Source organism: Rutilus rutilus, assembly GCF_951802725.1.
Source record: "Rutilus rutilus genome assembly, chromosome: 1".
Lineage (NCBI taxonomy): Eukaryota > Metazoa > Chordata > Actinopteri > Cypriniformes > Leuciscidae > Rutilus > Rutilus rutilus.
Window position 1 is genome coordinate 59,129,258 of NC_140209.1, and position 23,895 is coordinate 59,153,152.

The 23,895-nt window shown below is 43.1% G+C and overlaps 2 protein-coding genes across 3 annotated transcripts; both read left to right on the top strand.

The window, feature by feature from the left end:
• The first annotated feature begins 1,013 nt into the window (after window positions 1–1,013).
• Window positions 1,014–13,341, top strand: LOC311294598 (tripartite motif-containing protein 16-like). The gene is made up of 6 exons (XM_084415555.1): window positions 1,014–1,726; window positions 9,011–9,106; window positions 9,202–9,435; window positions 10,235–10,394; window positions 10,856–10,903; window positions 11,151–13,341. Exons 1-6 carry the CDS (start codon window positions 1,154–1,156, stop codon window positions 11,669–11,671), a joined length of 1,632 nt encoding a protein of 543 aa, XP_084271681.1. The 5' UTR covers window positions 1,014–1,153; the 3' UTR covers window positions 11,672–13,341.
• A 1,512-nt stretch (window positions 13,342–14,853) lies between these two features.
• On the top strand, window positions 14,854–21,561 carry LOC311294618 (outer dynein arm-docking complex subunit 4-like). Of its 2 annotated transcripts, XM_084415573.1 has the most exons (12): window positions 14,854–15,058; window positions 15,172–15,303; window positions 16,385–16,538; window positions 16,650–16,705; window positions 16,855–17,002; window positions 17,101–17,325; window positions 18,538–18,666; window positions 18,763–18,841; window positions 19,767–19,853; window positions 19,963–20,159; window positions 20,322–20,422; window positions 21,151–21,561. In XM_084415573.1, the coding sequence occupies exons 1-12, from the start codon at window positions 14,939–14,941 to the stop codon at window positions 21,184–21,186; spliced, it is 1,464 nt and encodes a 487-aa protein (XP_084271699.1). In that variant the 5' UTR covers window positions 14,854–14,938; the 3' UTR covers window positions 21,187–21,561. The 2 variants fall into 2 exon arrangements, with proteins under 2 accessions (XP_084271699.1, XP_084271698.1); XM_084415572.1 differs by lacking the exon at window positions 21,151–21,561 and having other exon boundaries at window positions 20,322–20,529.
• Window positions 21,562–23,895: the final 2,334 nt, after the last annotated feature.

A 23,895-nucleotide genomic window follows, 5' to 3' on the forward strand; every position in this document is an offset into this window, starting at 1 on the left:
AGTCTTAAAGGGATAGTTCACCCAAAAATGAAAATGTCACAGTGTCTGTTGTGTTCCACTGGGTGTCACTAGAGGTCCCTTCTTTCCAGTCTCCATTCTTCCTGGAACCACATTTCCCATGATTCCTTGGTTGTTCCCATCACTTGTGATTACACCCAGCTGTTTCCATTTATGTTGTTAGTGTCTGTGCATAAATACCCTGTTGTGTTAGTTCATGTCATGGAGTCATTATTGTATGTCACTCGTCTACACTAAGGTCTGTTTCTAGTCTTTTCTCGTTTTTGGCCTTGCTTGTTTTGTTTTATTGTTATTCTGACGGATTAAATGGTTTTCGACACTGGCGTGGATGACTACGATTCTGATTATTATAACTTAGACACTTGCATGGATGACGATGATTTGGACTGCCCTGAGTACTGTGTTGCTGCATTTGGATCCACCCATTTCTCCGCTAGCAATCATGACAGAAAATTCTGTCAGTAATTACTCACCATCATGTTGTTCCAACCCTGTAAGACCTTTGTTCATCGGAACACAAATTAAGATATTTTTGATTAAATCTGAGAGCTGGTTCACTCCTCCATAGGCTTCTAAAGACGTTATAACTTGCTGGCCCAGAAAATGCATTAAAGACATCATTAATATAGTCCAAGTGACTCCAGTGGCTCAATCTTAAGTTTATAAAGCGACGAGAATACTTTTTGTGCGCAAAAAAATAATAAAAATAACGACTTTATTCCACTATTCATTTCCTTCTCTCTGGACCTCGAGTTTTTTCACGTAGTGTTTTAGCGCAGCGCGTCTGTGTTGCACGTCACCACGTACAGTAGGCTCACTATTGGCTGACGCTGGTCATGTGTGTGAGAGTTTAGAATTTTGAGTTTGTCATTCATAAATAAAACTTCTCTCTGTTATTCATGTGCTTTGAACTCGTAATTCAATGTTTTTGACTCCACTAGGGCACATAAACACAGCAGTAAAGTGACTCTCCTTCACCAGGAATGAGGAAGCTGCTTTACAGACACTCCTGTTTTACACACGTCACTCAAACACAGAAGCAGGAAACTATTTCAACTCCTCAGTTCAGAGAAACAGAAACTGAAGTATTGTTGAGCTGTTGTGTGTTTGTGTCTCTCTGTATTCATGCAGTAAAATGGCAGAAGCCAGAATATCTCAGGATGAGTTCACGTGTCCAGTGTGTCTGGATCTCCTGAAGGATCCAGTGACTATCCACTGTGGACACAGTTACTGTAAGATCTGTATTACAGGCTGCTGGGATCAGGAGGATGAGAAGAGAGTCTACAGCTGCCCTCAGTGCAGACAGACCTTCAGTCCAAGACCTGCTTTAGCTAAAAACACCATTCTGGCTGAACTGGTGGAGAAACTGAAGAAGACTAAACTTCCTGCTGACTGTTACGCTGGATCTGGAGACGTGCAGTGTGACGTCTGTACTGGAAGAAAATACAAAGCCGTCAAGTCCTGTCTGGTGTGTCAGGAATCTTACTGTCAAACTCATTTAGACCGTCATGAGGAATTTCTCTCTCGTAAGCCACACAAAGTGATTGATGCCACTGAACGACTGCAGGACATGATCTGCCGTAAACATGATAAAGAGCTAGAAATGTTCTGTATCACTGATCAACAGTGCATCTGTGTTTTGTGTAAAGAGTATGAACATAAAAACCACAACACTGTATCAACTGCAGCACAGAGGACAGAGAAACAGGTATGAACTGAGAGGGATTGATCACACAGAAATGAAAGTGTCTTCATTTACTCACTCATTTACTCATGTTGTTCCAAACCGGTTTGACTGAGTTTCTTCTGTTGATTGTAAATATGACATTTTGAAGAATGTCTTGTCTATTTTGTTTATTTTTCTATTTCAATGGAGTAAAAAAGTTTCAAGCTCCAAAAAGGAGAAAAAGCATAAAAGTAATCTAAACAACTAGTGGTTAAAGAAAGAAGTACGCTTACTGTAAGTGTATTGACATGCACTTGTAGTGTACTTCAAATTAAAAGTATATACAAATAAATAAATAAATAAATAAAAACTGTACTTGCAGAAAATATAATATTAATGAAATGAAAGGCCACTTAAGTGCACTTAAAAAGAGTCAACTTTCATGAGTGTTTCATAAGTACACTTTATAAAGTACACTTTTTTATTAGGTAAAATTAAATGTTTTTCTTTAAAGTACAATTTAATAATATTTAATTATATTTAATAATATTTAAATATATTTAAATTTCAATTTAACTCAATAGAATTATGAAATTACATTATATACTTAAATCTTAAGTGGGTCAAAAAGGCACTCTTGAAGGTCCCGTTCTGCGTGATCCCATGTTTCAAACTTTAGTTAGTGTGTAATGTTGCTGTTAGAGCATAAATAATATCTGTAAAATTATAAAGCTCAAAGTTCAATGCCAAGCGAGATATTTTATTTAACAGAAGTTGACTACAAAAAACGGCTCGATTGGACTACATCCCTCTACTTCCTTCTTTAATGATGTCACTAGAACCGTTTCTTGATTAACCTCCGCCCACAGGAATGCTCCCTCAACTCTACTGGCTAACGTTACTTGCGCACTTCTTATAACTTAGGCTACTGTGTTTCCCTATCAAGGCTACGGAACTCGACATTACGGATGTCGTATATGGGAACTCCTCTCATCCTTCACTTCCGCTGAAATCTTATAGGCTAACGCCAGCAGAGCTGGCCAATTGACGCAAATATGCAAATACTGAAACACCGTTGCAGTTATAATGCAAGTGCAGCGTCAATTCCCTTAGAATCTCTCTCTTCACGCTTAAATCGTGTGCTAGAAAGCTGATACTACAAACTTGGATTATTCGCCGTCGTTGAAGTTGCGTCGGAGATACTCGCACTGTCTCCTGCATCCGATGGCAACTACTTGCAACTTATGCTCGGGCCCCATCGCCCCCCCCCGACACGCACCTGTTCTGCATCGCGTGCTTGGGGCTGGCCCACGCTGAGTCAGCCCTCGGGGACGGAGGGTCCTGCGACCACTGCGCGGATTTATCCCTTCGAGCCCTCAGAGCCAGGAGGGACGAGGCTCGCGCAGCAGCGGGAATTGGGCCTACCGCCGCCTCTGAGCCGCTGGTAGCCCCCCCCCAACCGCAGAGTCGAGGTTCGCTCCCCGGTGAGCTTCCCCGACCCCACCTTTCATCCCCCTCGCGACGTCGCTGACTTCGTTTCCTTCGGGGTGAGTGAGGGGGACGACTCCATGTCGCTGTCAGCCTCCGAGAACGACTGGGGTGCGGAGCAGGCCGCACCGCTGGCGGCCGCAGAGCAGGACACCCCTGCGGACCTGCAGGACGAGCTCTTCCGTGTCCTCCCTAAGGCCGTCGAGGAGCTGGACCTCGACTGGAAAGCTCCTGATGAACCATCTAAGAGCAAATTGGATACGTGGTTCCTACAATCGAGCCGCCGTCAGGCCGCTTCGAAAAGGGGAACACCGTTTTTTCCCGACGTGCATGAGCACGTGGTGAAGTCGTGGGCGGCCCCGCAATCGGCGCGCACCCTCACTTCCACCCAGGCTATGTTTGCCCCCGTGGACGAGGCGGGGGACCACGGCTACCTCGGCATCCCTCCCGTCGAGGAGACCGTCGCCGCTCATCTCTGCCCGTCGGCTCCCGCCCTGGGCTCGGACCGCAGCCTGCCGTCCCGAGCCTGCAGATTTACGGCCCACCAGGCCAACAAGGCCTTCGGTGCCGCGGGGGAGGCGGTATCCGCGCTGCACGCTATGGCCCTTCTCCAAGTGCTCCAGGCAAAGCAGCTGAAGTCTCTGGATGGCGCCGCCTCTATTGACGCTGACGCCATCCGGGATCTCCGTTCGGCCACGGACCTCGCGCTCCTGGCCACGAAGCGCTCGGCCCAGGCGATCGGCCGTTCTATGGGTTTCCTCGTGGTCCTCCACAGGCATCTGTGGCTCACCCTGTCGGACGTGCAGGAAGCCGACAGGAAGACGCTCTTGAACGCGCCCATTTCCCCTGCAGGCCTGTTCGGAGACGCCATGGAGAAAGTAACCGAGCGTTACTCCGAGACGCAGAAAAAGGCCAAAGCTATGAGCCACGTCATTCCGCGAAGGGCGCCGCCGCCGCCGCCGCAGCCGCAGCCGCAGCCGCGCTCTCGTTCGTCCTCAGCCTCAGGCCGCCAACCCCAGGCTGCGGCCAGAAGACAGACAGCGCCCCGCCCGGGACAGGATGCCCGTAAAGGCCGCAGCGGTCCGTGGCAAGGGGCGGGTAACAGGAGGACGCAGAGGAGCCCGCGCAGAAAGCCCACCGCGTCCCCTGCCAGGCCCAAGCAGTCGTCCTGACCGCTCGGGCAAGAGGAGGAAAAAGCGCCAGGCCGGCCCCGCGTGCAAGCGGCGCGCTCTAGTGCACTTCGTCCCTCAGAGTTCTGTGAGCGACGCGTGCAGTTGTTCTGTGTGTGTAAATGTTGTGAATGTTGTTCAAATGAAGCAAATTACTACTTCACAAACAGAGCTTTTTTCTCCTCTTGCACCACACACTGTGTTACCCGCCCTGCCCTCGAGCAGCGCAGAGTCACGGTCAATAACTACCCCCAACACTCACATAGCGGCCATGACCGCAGCGGCGATGACCGCAGGTTTAGATCAGCCCTCGCTCAGTCGTTTCCAGGCAGCGTGGGAAGCTATTCCGGGCATTTCGCCGTGGGTGTTGAATATAATTCGGCGCGGGTACACACTTCAGTTCAAACGCAGACCACCCCGCTTTCGCGGCGTAATTCAGTCATTAACTTTGCCCCAAAACGCTCACGTGCTGAGGCAGGAAGTGTGCAGCTTGCTCGAGAAAAAGGCTATAGAACCAGTTCCCCCGAGCGAACGGGACAGCGGGTTCTACAGCCGCTACTTCGTTGTGCCGAAGAAGGGAGGGGGTCTCCGCCCCATTCTGGATCTGAGACCTGTCAACAGAGCGCTTCACAAACGCGCCTTCAGGATGACAACACTGAAGCAAATCCTGGCGCAAATTCGCCCCGGGGATTGGTTCGCTTCAGTGGATTTAAAGGACGCTTACTTTCACATTCAGATAGTGAAACGTCACAGACGATTCCTGAGGTTTGCGTTCGAGGATTCGGCGTACCAATATACGGTGCTTCCGTTTGGACTGGCCCTAGCCCCCCGAACGTTTTCAAAATGTGTAGACGCGGCACTTTCACCCCTCAGATCGAGCGGAATGCGCGTCTTGAACTATCTGGACGACTGGCTAGTTCTCGCTCAGTCGAGAGAAACGCTGGTCAGCCACGTGAATGCCCTCCTTCGACACTTGGAGATGCTCGGGTTGAGGGTGAACGTCCAGAAAAGTGTGCTCACACCGAGCCAGACGATAACATTCCTGGGAGTGTGCTTGGATTCGGTGAGAATGAGAGCGCGCCTCTCCCCCGAGCGAGCGGAGGCTCTGAGTTCTTCTCTCGGTCTCTTCAGACCTGGCAGGCTCGTCCCACTGAAAGAGTTTCAGAGACTACTGGGACGGATGGCAGCGGCTTCTTCGGTGTGTCATCTGGGGCTGCTGCATATGAGACCGCTTCAACACTGGCTGAAAGCGCGCGTTCCCCCGAGTGCGTGGTATTCTGGCCACAGGCGCGTTATGGTCACCAGCGGATGCGCCCGCGCCCTGGCCCCGTGGAGGAACCCAGATCTCTTCAGCTCAGGTGTCCCTATGGGCTTAGTGACGCAGCGAGTGGAGGTCCTGACGGACGCTTCATCCACCGGATGGGGAGCGGTCTGCTTGGGCAAGCCCGCCTCGGGTCGGTGGTCAGAGAAGCAGATGGAGTGGCACATAAATCGCTTGGAACTGGAAGCGGTCTCTCTAGCTCTAAAAACCTTCCGGTCTCAGCTGGAGCAGCGGCATGTGTTGATTCGGACAGACAACACCTCCGTGGTTTCGTACATAAATCGCCAAGGCGGTGTACATTCCAAAGCCCTATTCAGGCAGGCGGAATCCCTTCTGCTATGGGCGGACCGGTTTTTCCTCTCGGTGAGAGCGGCGCACATCCCCGGTGTTCTAAATCGCGGGGCGGATATGCTCTCGAGAAGCGGGATTCCCCAGGGGGAGTGGAGGCTTCACCCCGGGACGGTTCAGCTGATATGGAATCGTTTCGGCAGGGCGGAGGTCGACCTCTTTGCAACGAGCGAGAACGCGCACTGTCAGATGTTCTTCTCGCTGTCCCGTTCCCCCCGGGAGGTGGACGCGCTGACTGCGCGATGGCCGAGAGTCTGTCTCTATGCCTTTCCTCCGGTGAAAATTTTGCCCATGGTGTTGTGCAAAATCAGGGAGGAGAAGGCGGCGGTGACTCTGGTAGCCCCGAACTGGCCGAATCAGCCCTGGTTCGCGGATTTGGTAGAGTTGCTAGCAGGGCAGCCATGGGAGATCCCGCTCAGGAAGGACCTTCTGTCTCAGGCGAGCGGAACGATCTGGCATCCCAGCCCCGCGCTGTGGAGCCTCCATGTGTGGCCGCTACAGGGTCGCTGAGCGGGCGGGACGCGCTGCACTCGCGGGTTTTGAATACCATCGCGGAGGCGCGAGCTCCGTCCACCAGGCGCCTGTATGCTCTGAAGTGGGGTGTGTTCTCTAAATGGTGTCAGGATGTCGGTATAGACCCAGCGGACTGTTCTGTGTCGGATATTCTACGCTTCCTTCAGTATAGGATGGATGAAGGGAGCCTGCCATCCACTCTGAAGGTTTATGTGGCCGCTATTGCCGCGTTTCACCCCCCTGTTGACGGACAGTCTATCGGTAGACATGCGTCGGTGACACGGTTCCTCAAGGGAGCTAGGAGATTGTGCCCTGCACGGCCGCCTTCTGTGCCGCCGTGGGATATAGCTTTGGTCTTGGAGGCTTTGTCACGACCGCCTTTTGAGCCCCTAGCCTCGATTGCCATTAAGGAGCTATCGATTAAAACGGCTCTGCTTCTCGCTCTCGCCTCGGCGAAGCGGGTTGGGGATTTACAGGCTTTCTCTGTAAGTGAAGATTGTATTCGCTTTGGACCGGGAAACTGTAATGTTACTCTCAGACCGAGACCGGGTTACGTTCCTAAGTCGCTCAATACCCCGTTCAGAGCGCAGATCGTTTCTCTGCCTGCCCTGTCCGCTGAGCCATCAACCTCTCAGGGTTTGGATGCTCAGAGTGCTATTTGCCCAGTCAGAGCGCTCCGAGAATACATTTCTCGCTCGGCAGCGTTTCGACAATCGGACCAGCTGTTTGTGTGCTTTGGTGGATGCAACAAGGGACGGGGGGTCTCAAAACAGAGGCTTGCTCACTGGATCGTGGACGCTATTGTTTTGGCTTATGATTGCCTGGGACAGGAATGTCCCCTGAACATCAAGGCCCATTCGACTAGGGCGATTGCCTCCTCGTGGGCCTGGACTAAGGGTATGTCTATTCAGGATTTATGTCTTGCGGCTGGCTGGTCTTCTCAGAACACGTTTGCCAGATTTTATAAGTTGGATTTACCCTCTGTAGCGTCTCGAGTGCTTTCGGTGAGTTGATCGCTTACACAGCATTAAGAGAGCAGCTCTGCGCTTTGCTCATGAGTTGTTCTGTGTGCTATTTGTGTGTTATACTATTGTCACCGCTATGCGTTGGCTTCTCTGTTGTTGTTGTTGCCCTGTTGGTCTACAGTGCAACCTTCCCCCAGTTATACTGCTCGGGATATGCAAATTCCGGTAGTGTTGGTGTGTTCCTGTGATTGGTCCCTTTGGACCTATCAGAGGTTAGAGGTTCGCTATTTGTCAATCTCGGCCTATCAGGCACTTCCATTCTGGGGGCGAGGTTTGTATTGGGTCTGTTCAGTAGTTTGCTGCCACGGCGGGATTCTATACAGTTCCCATATACGACATCCGTAATGTCGAGTTCCGTAGCCTTGATAGGGAACGTCTCCGGTTACTTTCGTAACCTCGGTTCCCTGAAAGGCAAGGAACGAGACATTACGCTCGCCGCCGTGTTCGCTATTAATTTAGCGTTGTTCGATTCTAAGGGAATTGACGCTGCACTTGCATTATAACTGCAACGGTGTTTCAGTATTTGCATATTTGCGTCAATTGGCCAGCTCTGCTGGCGTTAGCCTATAAGATTTCAGCGGAAGTGAAGGATGAGAGGAGTTCCCATATACGACATCCGTAATGTCTCGTTCCTTGCCTTTCAGGGAACCGAGGTTACGAAAGTAACCGGAGACGTTACTCAGCTCTTACGGTGATTTTTTGAAGTAAAACTGACGCTTCATCTTTTGTGTGATGTACAATAAACTTTATTAAACTCATCAGTACATGTTTGATCATCATTCAGACAGCAGACTTGTAGGCTATTAATAAATAATGGATACATACAGTAGCCTACAAGCAGATGACAAACACGTTATAATAACCGTAATTAAACTACTAAACCATACCTGTTTCATCTCTATACAGCACTCTGACTCTGTAGGCATTATTGTCCGACTCGAAATGAACGCCGTTACTGAGAGTTTCTGATATTATCATCATTCCGTGAGATGAAATTGTCCTGAGAGACTGAGCGCGAGCTCATGAAGCTCCGCCCCCTGGGTCGTCCAGCAGCAGCTCATTTGCATTTAAAGGGCACACACTGAAACAGCTCGTTTTTCTGAGCCCCCAAAAATGTCAATTTAAACATGCTGTAAAAAATGATCTGTTGGGTATTTTGAGCTCAAACTTCACATACACACTCTGGGGACATCAGAGACTTATTTTACATCTTGTGAAAAGGGGCATAATACGGGACCTTTAAGTTCAGCTAATTGCTTTATATTTACATTTAAACTAAAATACATTTTCATTTAATAGCAATTAACATGCAATTGCGTCGTGTCTGAAAACATTATGTTCAGTTCACACTTATTTCACAATTATATTCTTTTAAAGTATATAATTTCACTTTTTAAAATATGCTATTAGTTTTTAGACAGTAGTTTTATGTGTCATTCCCTGTCATTGGTTTGTCCTCCAGAAACAGCTGAAGGAGACGCAGATGAAGATCCGTCAGAGAATCCAGCAGAGACAGAAAGATCTTCAGCATCTGAGAGAGGCTGTGAAGTCTCATAAGGTGAGTCTGGAGAAGAAGAGAATTTTGAGACGTCTCAGTTTGGACTCTGTCAGTCGTGCTGAAGCCACTGTGTGATTGTGATGTGTGTGTAACAGCGCTCTGCACAGACAGCAGTGGAGGACAGTGAGAGGATCTTCACTGAGATCATCCGCTCCATTGAGAGAAGCCGCTCTGAGGTCACACAGCGGATCAGAGATCAGGAAAAGACTGCAGTGAGTCGAGCTGAAGGACGACTGGAGCGACTGGAGCAGGAGATCAATGATCTGAGGAGGAGAGACGCTGAGCTGGAGCAGCTTTCACACACACAAGATCACATCCAGTTCCTGCAGGTAACAGAGATCTAGAAGAACAGGATCATAGTGGACTTGAGCAAGATCCTGCTATGACAGAGAAACATTTCATGAGAGCAGAATGAGCCGTTGACTGAGATGTTGTCAGGAATTCAGTCAGATTCAGTCAAGTGTTGTGTTATCATATAATCATCAGTCAGACTCTCATCTGATCATCTTCTGTTTAAAGAGACACACTTACAAAGCCCTGGGTAATTTACCATTAAATATTAACTCATTTTTCCTTCTGGTTTCTTCTGTCTTGATGAAATCAGTGAACTTGATGGTATCAATATCCAGCCAACTAGATTTTTCATCCTCTTTTTAATTAAATATTTTAAATAATTTCAGTAATTGGCACCAAACTTGGGTCATATAAGACTATAAACTAATTTAGACTATAAGACATTAATTTAATTAAAATAATTATTTAAAAAATAATTGAAAATAATTAAGTGTCTGAAAGCATTACATTCAGTCTGCTCTTAAGTATATATATATATACCTTTCAATTTCAACCACCTTTCAATTCATATCCACTTCATACTTATTTACTGCTGGGCTTAAAGAAATGAATGTGTTGTGCCATTGTCAATCCACTGATGTTCATCCTAACAAACTCTTCCTGGAAATTTTAAATATATATATATATATATATATATATATATAATATGAAAGTGCTGGATTGAAGCGAGTCACTGAAGAGAAGTCAAGTCAACAAGAGCCGCTCAGATCTGATATAGTGCAGGTTATTGGCTGAAGTGTGGAGATGATGAGTTTTGATTTCTGTTTTCTGTAGAGTTTCCAGTCTCTCTCAGCACCTCCTGAATCTACAGACGAACCCGACGTTTCCTTCAGTTCTCTCTCCTCTTTTGATGGCATGAGAGAATCTGTCCATCAGCTGAGAGACAAACTGGAGGATTTCTGCAAAGAGGAGATCAAGAAGATCTCAGACGGAGGTAAAGTCCTGCGCCTCGTTTATACAGACATGTGGAGAAAGATCCCAAATCTGAACGTACAACAGTTTCTGAAATGCTCCTATGATTGTTAAAACGTCCATTTTGACAAAAATGTCCTTTAATGCATCCCAGTTTTAAATCACAGTTATTATTACATTAAATTCAAGTCCATCAAATCCTCCTACAGAACGGCCACAAATATCTCTTGATGGTTCAGAAATACGGACTCATCATCGTGGACAAGCGTTTATATACACATGACGGAGGATGAAATCCATGGAATTTAGGATCAATCCGATGTGTGTGTTTTATAAATGAAGCCCCTGGAGATTATTAATCTGCTCTCAGAAATGAGTCCATCATCTAATATTATAGAGCATCATATTAAAAATGTCTTAGAAATGAATGTATTTTATCTCGTCATTTCTCTTCACACTGTTCATGTCTGTTTATTTCCACAGTCACTTTCACCAACATGAATCCCAAGACCAGGAACGACTTCCTACAATGTGAGTCACTAGAAAACAAGCAGAAAAACTCACTGAATGTGTTCATGTTCTTCCTGTAGAAGGAGAAATAAATCATGATAGAAGAGTTTTATAATTGATCATGTAAATGATGATTTGCACAGGATATTTGGTCAGCTGTACTGAGACACTGATGATACACTGAACATTGATTCATGAAGAGTTCAGATACAGTAAAAGATCAGACAGATTCATAATTCCTGTTTCTGATGTGTTTTCTCTCCATCAGATTCCCATCAGCTCACTCTGGATCTGAACACAGTGAATAAACACCTCAGTCTCTCTGAGAGGAACAGAGTGATTACTGGCACTAACACAGAGCAGCCGTATCCTGATCATCCAGACAGATTTGATCATTGGTGGCAGGTGTTGTGTAGAGAGAGTGTGTGTGGACGCTGTTACTGGGAGATTGAGTGGACTGGGAATGGTGTGTGTATATCAGTGTCATATAAGAGCATCAGCAGGAAGGGACGGGATATTGAGTGTGTGTTTGGACGTAATGATCAGTCCTGGAGTTTGAACTGCTATTCCTCCAGTTACTCATTCAGTCACAATAAGATACGCACTGATCTCCCTGTAAAGTCCATCAGCAGAAGAATAGGAGTGTATGTGGATCACAGTGCAGGAACTCTGTCCTTCTACAGCGTCTCTGACACAATGAGCCTCATCCACACAGTCCAGACCACATTCACTCAGACGCTCTACCCTGGGTTTTGGGTTAATTCTGGATCATCAGTGAAACTGTGTTGATGTTTCAGAACAGATTGTAGAGAGATTTTACCCATAATGCTTTGAGCTGCACGATAAATCATAACAGTGAGATACATTTTAATTTTCTTTAATATCTTAACTTCTGCCACAGAAAGCACAGAATAAATGTGTGTATTAAATCCCGACAGTAAGAATGGTGTGTGAGAATTTGTGTGTGTGTGTTTGTTTGTTTGTGTGTGTGTGTGTGTGTGTGTGTGTGTGTGCGTGCGTGTGTGTGTTTGTGTGTGTGTTTATAAAGCTATAATTGCATTAATGGAAATCATATTCATTTAGTTTTTATTGTAGCGACACATAATAATATTAATATTAAAAGTACCTTTCATTTGAAATTATTAAACACAAACAAAATTAACAGATTGAGGATAGTGTGGTTTTGAATAATGAATAATTAAAGGAGAAGTTCACTTTCAAAAAAACTTTTGCTGATAATTTACTCACCCCCATGTCATCCAAGATGTCCATGTCTTTCTTTCTTCAGTCGCAAAGAAATTAAGGTTTTTGATGAAAACATTCCAGGATTTCCCCCCATGTAATGGATTCTATTGGGACCCAAACGGTAGAAGGTCCAAATGACAGTTTAAGTGCAGCTTCAAAGGGCTTTAAACGATACCAGACGATGAATAAGGGTCTTATCTAGCGAAACGATCGGTCATTTCCAAAATAAATAAAAAAGTTTAAGTTTTATAAGCACAAACGCTCGCCTTGCTCTGTTCTGTGATGCGCGTTCGTGACGTCACGTAATACGCAATTACGTTGAAAAGGTCACGCTTGACGTGTTTACAAATGTGCAGGAGGAGGACCATATACACATTTTCAAATGTATTTGTGTCAGTTTATCGTTTAAAATGCCCATTTCGTGTGCGTATCCTGGGTGTTTTAATATTAAAAAGCCAAAAAGAACATTTTCTTCAGGACAGAAATTTTTCAAGCGTGACCTTTTCAACGTAATTGCGTATTACGTGACGTCACGAACGCGCATCACAGAACAGAGCAAGGCGAACATTTGTGCTTATAAAACTTAAACTTTTTTATTTATTTTGGAAATGACCGATCGTTTCGCTAGATAAGACCCTTATTCATCATCTGGTATCGTTTAAAGCCCTTTGAAGCTGCACTTAAACTGTCATTTGGACCTTCTACCGTTTGGGTCCCAATAGAATCCATTACATGGGGGGAAATCCTGGAATGTTTTCATCAAAAACCTTAATTTCTTTGCGACTGAAGAAAGAAAGACATGGACATCTTGGATGACATGGGGGTGAGTAAATTATCAGCAAAAGTTTTTTTGAAAGTGAACTTCTCCTTTAAATAACAGAACTGGTTGTGAACAATGTAAGGAGTGAAGATGTGGAAAATGACATTAGTAGTGGAGAAAATAGTGCTGGAAAACAATCACAGTTCAAAATGTGAGGAAAATTGTGATGCAGAAGATGAGGGATGAAGAAGCACTTTCTGAGATTTCAGATATTGGGTCACAAGGGATGGAAATCATGAACTCTTTACAAGAAATAAATGACTTTCACAACGTTTGATAAAGTTGTTGATGTAAAATAGTTCTGTCCAGATATGGAGAAATGTATGAGTGGATAAAAAGAAAAGATTCCAGCTGAAAAAGATAATGAAATTAAGGAAAAGAAAAGTGCAGCTTCACGGAAATATTTACTCTGTGCTTTTTCTTTTCTCTCTCTGTCTTCTTCTTGCTTATTTATATTTGCTTGACTCAAACAAACAATACATAGACAGAGATAATTTCACACAGAGCTCTTGCTGAAGGCACAGAAGCTGACATTGTTTTTTTTAAAAGTCTTTTTAGTTTTTTTTTTTTACATTTATTTATTTAGTTAAATTATAGACAAGTACAATGCAACAAAAAACAAGACAAATACAAGGCATTGTAAATACAGTTCAGAATGTATAAAACAAAGAATAACAACAACAACTAAAGTATAAAATGAACATGTAAAATAATAATAATACAAAATAATAAAAACTCTCTCAGAAAAAAAAGGTACAAAAGCTGTCGCTGGGTACAGCTTTTTACCTAAAAAGTGCATTTTAGTCCCTCCAAGGTACATATTGGTACCTAAATGAAGCGTACTGCTTTTGTACCTTTTTTCTGAAAGTGAATAATAATAATAATAATAATAATAATAATAATAAAAAGTTTAGTAATAAAATACAGAAATAAAAGTGCTTTATAATATCAGGGCAGTTATATGAATTTGAAAAGGTTTAAATATTTTATTGTTTTTAATAAGCTTATTGTTTTGTGATCTCATGTTTGGAAGAGTTTCAAAGTATATTGTGAGATCGGTATTATAAAAGATAATATACGAGGGTTTCTTTTGAGTTATTTTTGTCTTATGAATATAAAACTTCTCCAAAATAATTAAAAGATTAATAATATAATTTTGTTTTTCAGAAAAATATGGGTTTTGAAAACAAAGTAAAATGTCATGAGGTTCTAAATTAAGATTTCTGTTTAATTTGTTTGCCATGTCTATTTTAAAGTCAGTCCAGAAAGAAATAGAAAAAGGGCAAAACAAAAATAAATGTTCAATATCTTCAAGTGATACGCTACAAAAAGTACATTTATCACAAACAGTATGAATATATCTAATGGCTGCATTTACAGGATATGAGTAATTTTGTACATTACTTCTTTTACTTTATTAGAAATAACTTATTTACAGGGTAATGTCCAATTGCTGTGCCAAGATATACAATAAGGTTTAAGCCATTTTGATTTACATGGAGGACTGGATCCGACATTAAAGGAATTTCTTATAAAATTGTTATTAAAACCTTTATCAAATAAGGAGAGACCATTTGTTTATTTGTAAATGAAAAATAATTTAATAAAGTAATTAAGTAATTAATGGCATAATAATCTGAACCAAATTCTCAGACGTAGATATTAATAATACAACCTTACAAAATCCTCAACTTTTGGGGGGTCTATATATATATATATTTTTTTTTTTTAATAAACGTTTGTTGGACGAAATATTATTTTTGATAACATTTTACGTTTTATAAACGATATATAATTGATTTACATTATACCTAAATGTTTCGGATTGAATGTCGTAGTGTGTTGGCATGTCAATCAAAGTTCCTAACGCAGGTCATTGGCTCCACTGGGTTTTGTTAGAAGCGTTTCTAGGATACGAGCGGACGGGACGGTTGCTCTTACTGATGTGTACTGAAAGGTTTTAATATAATTCTGCTTTAAATACGATTAAAATGTCTGATAACGAGGGAGAACAAGCCGGGCCAAAGAGTACCTTTACCACCTATATGTCTGAAGGTGACCAGCTGTTTCAGAAGAGCGAGTATGTCAAAGCTATCGAGTGCTTTTCCACGGTGAGCTAATAACTAACTTATGCGAAACACATATTGCATTGCTTACGTTCAGACGAAATTAAATGGATTGCTTTATTTTACATTTTATAAGCGTCTTCTCTGCTATCCAACAGGCTTTAAGTTTACAGCCGGATGATAAGAGCTGTCTGGTCGCCAGATCCAGGTGTTATGTGAAATTAGGTGATGCAGAGAGCGCGCTGAAAGACGCCGAGACCTCCCTCAAAGACAACAAAAACTACTTCAAGGTGTTCATCCCTCCTAGCTTCCTTTTTTCCTTTTGTCTCATCGTTTGTTCCAAAAGTTCCCAGCAGCCACAGCTCTGAGTCACTGTATGTGTACCTGTAGTGAGACACTTGTCCTGAAGGGGGCGAATTTACTGATACTTTATCAGATGACGATTCGGTCTCAGAAAAAGTGACCTTTACATTACAAGCTTTATATATAACACAAAATATTACAAATATAACTTTGTGAATGAATATACTGTTTAGGATTAACACTAAAAATGTTAAAGATTATCATTAAACATTTTAAGGTAAAAATGACACTAAGTGAAACAAAATCCACTAAAATGCTAAATAGCCAAGAACAGAGAGGTTCCTTCTGTGGAAAGTGTACCGTTAGCTTTTCACATGACACTTAAATTGGTATTTTGTATGTAATCCACTGAAATTCATTAATTTTTAACTGTAGAGTTTTTGGAGCCACTATATAAGCTCTCTAAAAAGCACAGTAAAAGCACATCTGAATTATCTGATGTTTAGCAAAGGTTTGGGGTCACAAAGGATTTGGCTGACGATGGGGATTATTCATTCACAAAGGATGCATTAAATTGATCAAAAGTGATAGTAAATACTTAATTTTTACACACACACACAAAAAAATGTGTCCGACGTTGTAAAGTCAAGAGCGATATCATTGTGCAGCGTTTACCTCAGTAAGTTGACTGAGTGGGTCTCTGAGCTGGTGTGAGTGACTGGAGGCGGGGCTAATCTGAAATATTCATGAATCCGCATATACTAAATGAAGCGAGGATGTAGAGTTAAAAAAAACTTGTTCATTTTGGTGATCAGAGATGAGTTTTCAGCAATAAAATGATTGACTACAGGGGGACTTTAAGCAGCACAACTGTTTTCAACATTGATCATAAAAAATGCTTGAGCACCAAAGCAGCATCTCAGAATATCAGAATGATTTCTGAAGGATCATGTGACAATGAATGAAGACTGGATTTATAATAGTTCACAATATTCCTGTTTTTACTGTATTTCTGATGTGCTAACAAGTAACCTGATTCTCTCTGGTTCTCCATCCTGTGTCCTGCAGGGTCTGTATCAGAAGGCTGAAGCCCTCTACACTATGGGAGATTTTGAGTTTGCATTGGTCTACTATCACAGAGGCCATAAGCTACGTCCAGAGCTACAGGAGTTCAGACTGGGAATCCAGAAAGCTCAAGAGGCAATCGAGAACTCAGTGGGCAGTAAGTCCTTAGACACAACATGATGAGAAATGAGGAGTTCATGTTTTGGTTACACAACAAAGTGACTTAAGTTAGTAACCCTCATCTGCCTCTCTCTCCCTGACCTAAAAGGTCCTTCCTCTGTGAAGTTGGAAAATAAAGGAGACCTGTCTTTCTTCTACAACGGGGTGAGCTATCTCTTGCTCGTTCTCTCTCTTCCTTTATACCACCTACCCCGTCACTCATACCACACCGTCACACCATTGTTTATAATGTACGTTTATGTTCATTTTAGCAGTTAGTAATGCATATTTGTTTGTTTGATGCGTTCCCAAAGGTTCGTCCCAAGCATTTGAGTCATTCTCATAAGAAGGAATCCAAAAAGCATGGCCAGAAGACGAGCAAATATGAAAAAGCAGCCAAGCAACTTCTGGGAGAACTGTACAGTGACAGAGAATTCTTAGATAAACTTCTACAAGATGAAGGTGTGTGTTTTCATGTTTTTTTAGGCCTTGTTTGATGTTAGTTTGCATCTATGATGGTGTATATTCTATATAAAGTATGGCAATCTGCTCCCATACAGATCTTATAAAAGGTAAGATTGGAACTGGAGAGCGTGTGCAAGATCTGATCGTGGGCTGTATCTCCTATCTGGACACGCGGACAGCATTCTGGCAGCAGCAGAAGCCCATCTATGCTCGTCAACAAGACCGAACACTAACGCAGCAGCGGTGGAGCCGGGTTCAACACAAGCCACCCTCAGACCCAACCCGATATGTCCTCGCCAGTCTGGAGGATATTGACAAAGGTGAACCTCTGCAGAGTTCAAAGTTCACAGCATTAGGTTCCTAACAACAAAGTTTAGCATTAGTTGCATACTCATGTTGCACATGCAAAATCATAAACTACTGTCAGAGTTGGGGATCAGTAAGATTTTTTTAATGTTTTTGAAATAAATATTTGATGCTCATCAAGGCTGCATTTGTTCGATCATGTTGGCAAATATTATTACGGTTTAAAATAATTTCAGCATCATTACTCCAGTCTTCAGTGTCACATGATCCTTCAGAAATCATTATGATATGCTAATTTGATGCTCAAGAAATTTTTCTTATTGTTATCAATGTTGTAAACAGTTGTACTGCTTAATATTCTTGTGGAAAATTTGATACTTTCTTTTGTAACATTATAAATGTCTGTACTGTCACTTTTGATTAATTTAATGCATCCTTGCTGAATAAAAGATTAATTTATTTATCTTATCTAAAAACAATCTTACCGACCCCAATCTTTTGAACTGCAGTGTATGCCTATGATTATTAGCTAACTGAAGAGTGACTGACCTACGACACCTTGGAGATAATGTTGGAATTATGATCCTAATTATTCTCTAGGTCACTCCACAATGTGTGTGTTAGCAGACCAGATACATAACACACCCAGCTGATTATTTAAATTTTATTAATGTAAGTTAATAGTGCTTGCTAAGGACATTTGAACAAACCCCTAAATATAACTATGAAACTTTGGCACATAACTGTGAACCATTTGTGCCATGGACATGAACAATACATCAAATTCTGCTACTTGTTGAGAAGTGTTATTACTTTTATAAAGCTGCTGCAGATTTACTGTTCAGCGGATTTTCGTTGGCGAAATCCAGTCTTTTCAATGGGAATCCAGTTCACACATTCTGGAATTTCACATGAGGGCGAAACAAATTTCACAGGAGATTCACATTTGTCACGTGGGTTCACCATGTTGACCAACAGAAAACTGCTTGATTTGAAAATGACTTTGAATTGAAATTTGACAATAATTACCAAATGTTAAGAGATTTTTTAGGTGACACATGATTTTTTTTCCTGGTGGACAATAAAACAGGCCAAAAAATCCTATAGACTCATAGAAACAATCTTAGCAACACTCTGGTATCGCATGACATTTGGATTGGCAAACATTTTCAGAAAAAGTTCTGTATGTCATTGGGTTTATTGAGAATTATTTGTTGAATTGGCAGCCTTGAGTGCCGGCGATGCAGAAAGCGGCCTGAAGAAGGCCCGTGAGCTCATGAAGGCGGTGAAGGAATGGTCTGAGCAGGTGCTGCCCAATAAGAGAGAAGTGCTTGGGAACCTGCACAGCTGCATTGGTAGAGTCTGGGAATCTCATCAGCCCAATACTTAAATATATAATATCAATAGCTCAAGAATCAGAGATACAACATTTTCTTTTATGTCCTGTGTAGGCAATGCATTGATGGATCTTGGGAATATGGACAAGGCTCTGCATCATCATGAGAAAGATCTGGAGCTGGCCAAGAAAGGGTGAGCGCTCATGAGAGCAGGAAAACTACCTTTTGTTTTTCTTGGTTGGTTAATTTGGCCTAGCTTTGGCCTAGCATACACATAACACATTATAGACTTCTATAATTCAATGTTAGGCTGCATAGTTTAGGTCAAACAGAACCGGGAACACTCCCCATAAATCCTGATGTACTTGTTACATCATAAGAAGGATGGCGTCTACGCTAATATTAGTCTCTCAGTGTATCGGAGGTTTACCGCAGTCTGATGTATCTAGGCCGTATCCAGATCTGATGAAGGACCTGCGCCTGGACATGACGATAACGCAGTCCTGAAGTGTCAACCAGTCCCCAGATAAAATGTTTCGGATCGGATTTACTACGCAGACATGACCAAAAAATTCTGTATTATAAATGTTTAAGGCCAGACAAGTAGTTTATTAAGGGTTGATTTGTAAAGAAGGACTGCACGCTTACGCACATATATATTCAAACGCGCATACCTTTGGACTGAACATGTAATGCACATGTGCGTGACGTCTGCATTTACGCGGGTTTGCACAGAGATAACGGATAATCGTTTGCACCTTCGAACCTATTTCAGGGAGTGCGTTCTCGAGACACCAGCCACTGTTTTGTGCGGATGGGCGGCCGGAGCGCGTTAAGGGTCTTCTGTTAGAGCGGTGTTGTGTTAGCGGCCCCTAAGTTAATAACTAGTGATCTTCGCAACGGAAGTGAATCAATCAATCAAAACTAACTTTATCTGGACAATAACTTTATCCTAGAGCTGTTGTAGAGCCTAAACAATCTGTTACGGTAATTTCCTATTATCACTGTAAAGCTGCTTTGAAACAATCCATATTGTTAAAGCGCTATATAAATGAAGGTGACTTGACTTAATAAACTACTATTCATCAGGTGTGTGTGGTTTGTGCTTCGTGTCATAGCGACCTGACGGACAGTAAATCCAGGGCTCTGGACAACATTGGCCGTGTGTACGCACGGATTGGCAAGTTCCAACAAGCTATAGAAGTGTAAGTGCATTTGCCTTTAATTAATGTTTACTTTGGTGTTGATGTATACAGACAAGTCTATTGTAATAGTGATTTTGTTCTGTGTGTGTTTATGTGTGTGTTTGCATAGCTGGGAGGAGAAGGTGCCTCTAGCATGTGGCGGGTTAGAGAAAGCCTGGTTGTTCCATGAGATCGGCCGCTGTTACCTTGAGCTGAAGCGCTATGGCGAAGCACGTGACTATGGCTCCCGCTCGCTCACGGCAGCGGATGACATCACTGATGAGAAATGGCAGCTCAATGCCAGTGTGCTCATGGCGCAGGCCGAATGTGAGTCCAAACTACATCGCCCAGAATCCGATTAATCTGATAATAATCTGATTTCCCACAATGCTCAGAATCAATAGGACGTTAATTTGGTCGTTATGTATATTTGATCTACACCATGCTGTGCGATTACATCACTTTACATCCTCTTTCTCTCTTACATAGTGAAGCTGGGTAACTACAAGGCCAGTGTGTTACACTTTGAGAGAGCACTGGACCAGGCAAAACTGCTGCAGGACGACTCTGCCAGCGAAGCCATCCAGAAGGTCTCACTCTCTCTCCCTCATCCCTCTCACCATCCATCTCGCTCGCGGCCTTTTCTATAGTCCCCTTCAAACTACATTAAAAGGACTGAGATTCTGAATCACACAGGATGCGCGCTATTGTTTCTGTGTATGTCACAGAGGACCAATATGGAAGTTATTGTCAGTTTGACTAAAGGTGCGGTCACATTTATCATTGTTCGGCAAATGTTTGCAGGCAAAGTCCAGTCATTTCAATTAGAATCCATGCGATCAGAAATTTTGCAAGGGCAAAATTTGAAAGGCTTGGTTTGAAAGTGTGAGCCTTTGCTTCATACATTGCTACTGACAATGTATAACTGTGTATAACTGAAATATTACCTTAAATTATATGACAAAACCACCGTGACTTCCGTAAGGAAAGCAATGACAAAGATTGGAGAAGCATTTTAGAAATCATGGAAATAAAAAGTTACGAAAACGTCTTAATTTTATGGCAGGAAAACAGGTGTTCTGATGTTACATTGCGCGCATTACATCTCTTGAATCTTGTTCTTCATAGTTAGTACATGGTGACAGAATACTCATCAATACTAGTTGTTTTGTCATAATATGAACTGATAATTGTAATATTTACATTTTCATTTTTTCCATGTTACCTGATTCTTGACTATCCCGTTGCTCTAATATCATATTTCTTTATCATATTATTTGACTCATTTTAATCAACTCCTCAATTTCTCGCCCTGCAGGCTCTTCGTGAAGCAAGACACAGAGTGAGCCAGTAAGACGAGGAACCCATCTGAATAAAATGTCTGCAATCAAAGTCAGAACTAATGCATCCTTATTAGTGGAATAAAATCTGCCTGAGGAACATTGTGTTGGATTGCATTCGGGTGTCATTGTTTAAGGATTACTTTATGACTGCCTTCTCTGTGCTTGTTTGCATATGGTTAAAATATGTTTTGCATAGTTTTACATAAACAGACTGTCACAGTTTCAGAGTTCAATGCCCAGTCCCAAAACAAATCATGTCCAAGCGATGTTGCCCAGATACTGTTAATGTTTTGCTATAGACACACACTTGTGCTGTTACCTTCTGTTGATAAAGAGAAATACTCATAATCCCAACATGTCTGGATTGAAAATCATTCAAATGAGTTTAGGTTTGACCTCTAATTAAGTTTACACTCCATCTATTGAGTCGATATTGACTTTGCGTATGTGCTCAACAAAAATGAACACAAGTATATGCCCTGACAGATTGCGTATACAAATTGCGGCCAATTTCTTTGTGTGAGAGAGTACGTTTTAGATTTGAATCCGATCGCTCAAACCACATCAGGAGGTGATCTGGGCCGCATTCCAGACAAAACTGCCTACGTGCATCTGGTTGTTGAAACTACATATGTAAATTTTACTCCTCCCAACAATGCTAAAAAATAAACGTGTAATAGCGTGTTATATGACATGTTGTTATAGCCAGATATGACGCGCTTCTGCAACACGCATCACATCAGATGATCAGCTGAGAACCTCTTCATCAAGCCAATGCACAAACTACCGCAAATTAAACAAAGTAAGGCCCAACACGGACGGCATTGAGTCATAAAAACTGAATGGCGGAGAGCGGGGTATGTTGTCACACTTTTCACACTGTCTAACATTTACTGAGCATCACAATGGTATTCACAAGTTCACACTTACATACAATTAGAGGGGGTAAAGTTTAATGCATATTTGGCGTGCTGTTCGGGGGGAGGGCTCCGAGCTCGGAGTTTGGCCCGAACCCAGACTACTCCCCCCGTATATAAGTGTTTAGGACTAGAAGCATGGAGAAGGGTTGGTGGGGGGATGCTGCAAAACTGTCAATGGATTGAGGTGAGACTGCTGAGTGTATATATACCTCTTCTTACCATTGATTGCTGAATGCTCTCCACTTGTGTTAGTTATCTGAACGTGCTCCTCCAGAACTTTATTAATAAAACATCATTTCACAAGTTCACACTTATAAACAATTTGAGGGGGTTTAATGCCTATTTGGCGTGCTGTCCGGGGGTAGGGCTCCGAGTTCAGGCCGAACCCAAAGTACTCCCCCCAAAAGGCTAAAGAGCAGAGGACAGCCGCCGGACTAGAGACCCCCCCAAATGAGTGCCGAGTTTGGCGGGCTGGCATCTCGAGAAGGGGCCTGGATGTTTGGCCAGGAGGGCTCGTGATGGTGGCTCACTGCGCCGGACTGACGGGCCCTGCTGGCCTGCGAATGGGGAGCAGTTGTAATTTGTAACGACCGATCGGGACCTTTCTTTCTCTGCTGTGAGACCAATGCTCACTGGACAGAAAGAGAAAATAGGGAAGAGGAAGATGAGTATTTGACCGGAAGATTTTCTCAGATTTTTTTGGATTCGTCTATGAACAGAGGTTCCAGAGGAGATTTAGCCTGAGAGCTTCTCCATTGCAGATATGCCAGAATTGACTGGTATGATTGGATTGGCGATGAGAGGTTAAAAATGTAGATGAAATTACCTTTTTTGGTTTGGTCGGTCTTACTTTGTTTAATAAAATATGAGATTGTTTCACCATCTAGTACTGACAAGTCTGAGATGGTGGGGTGGATTTTTGGGTCAAATTTGGAAGTGATGGTGAGTTCTGAGCATCTAAGAAAACCAAAAAAGGCTAGGATAAACATGTCGTTGATTGTGCGAGCGGTACTGAGGGGCTGGTAGCCTGTGCGGAGGGCGTGAATGCATTTGGTGAGAATGTCTAGCGTTATGGGTTGTCGCTAGATGCATCAAGCAGGGGTTTTAACGGGTGGGTTACAGGAATATTAGTTCTGAATAGCGAGGTACTGGAGTTGGGTATTGATCCGCCTCAGCATCCTGAATTTCTGAAACAGAAAACGAGACAGGGAGTCAGCGATTTGGTTTTCTGACCCATGGATGTTTAGCAATTATGATGAATTGGTTGCAAGCTGAAATCCAGGTGAGACGCCTTAAGAGTGGCATCAGAGCAGGTGAATGGGAACGGCCTTTGTTAATTCAATGCACTGATGCGTCGTTGTCGCAATGCACTAAAATGCTACTAGCGGCCCATTCTTTCCCCCACAGAAAGGCTGCTACTACGAGACGGTAAATTGAGATATGTCCTGGAGCTGCGGTGGCCACGGAGACGCGAACCAACGACCTTGAAAAAATCCCTTGAAACCCATCGAGGAGGCGGCGTCTGTGAACAGCTGGATATCGTGGGGAACGAAACAAGGTTGTTATAGAAAAAGGATAGGCCATTCCACTGGTTTAGAAATGTTAACCATAGCCTGAGTTCGTTGCGACATGCTTGAGTTATGGAAATGAGGTCCTCTAGCGAGTGGACGGAGGAAGTGAGAGGAGATGTGATATGACGGGGCGGCCCTGCGGAATGATGCGCATTGCGAAGTTTAAATGTCCGAGCAGGGATAGGAGTTCGCGTTTTGAACAATTAGATTTTTCAAGGAGAGTAGAAGA

What these genes read in the sequence shown, in the direction of transcription:
- LOC311294598 (XM_084415555.1), top strand. Translation starts at nt 1,154, where the DNA reads ATGGCAGAAGCCAGAATATCTCAGGATGAGTTCACGTGTCCAGTGTGT. An exon ending in CACAGAGGACAGAGAAACAG is followed by an intron (nt 1,727 to 9,010) that starts GTATGAACTGAG and finishes TTTGTCCTCCAG; the next exon opens with AAACAGCTGAAGGAGACGCA. An exon ending in AGGCTGTGAAGTCTCATAAG is followed by an intron (nt 9,107 to 9,201) that starts GTGAGTCTGGAG and finishes TGTGTGTAACAG; the next exon opens with CGCTCTGCACAGACAGCAGT.
- LOC311294618 (XM_084415572.1), top strand. Translation starts at nt 14,939, where the DNA reads ATGTCTGATAACGAGGGAGAACAAGCCGGGCCAAAGAGTACCTTTACC. An exon ending in ACAACAAAAACTACTTCAAG is followed by an intron (nt 15,304 to 16,384) that starts GTGTTCATCCCT and finishes TGTGTCCTGCAG; the next exon opens with GGTCTGTATCAGAAGGCTGA. An exon ending in TTCCAACAAGCTATAGAAGT is followed by an intron (nt 19,854 to 19,962) that starts GTAAGTGCATTT and finishes GTGTTTGCATAG; the next exon opens with CTGGGAGGAGAAGGTGCCTC.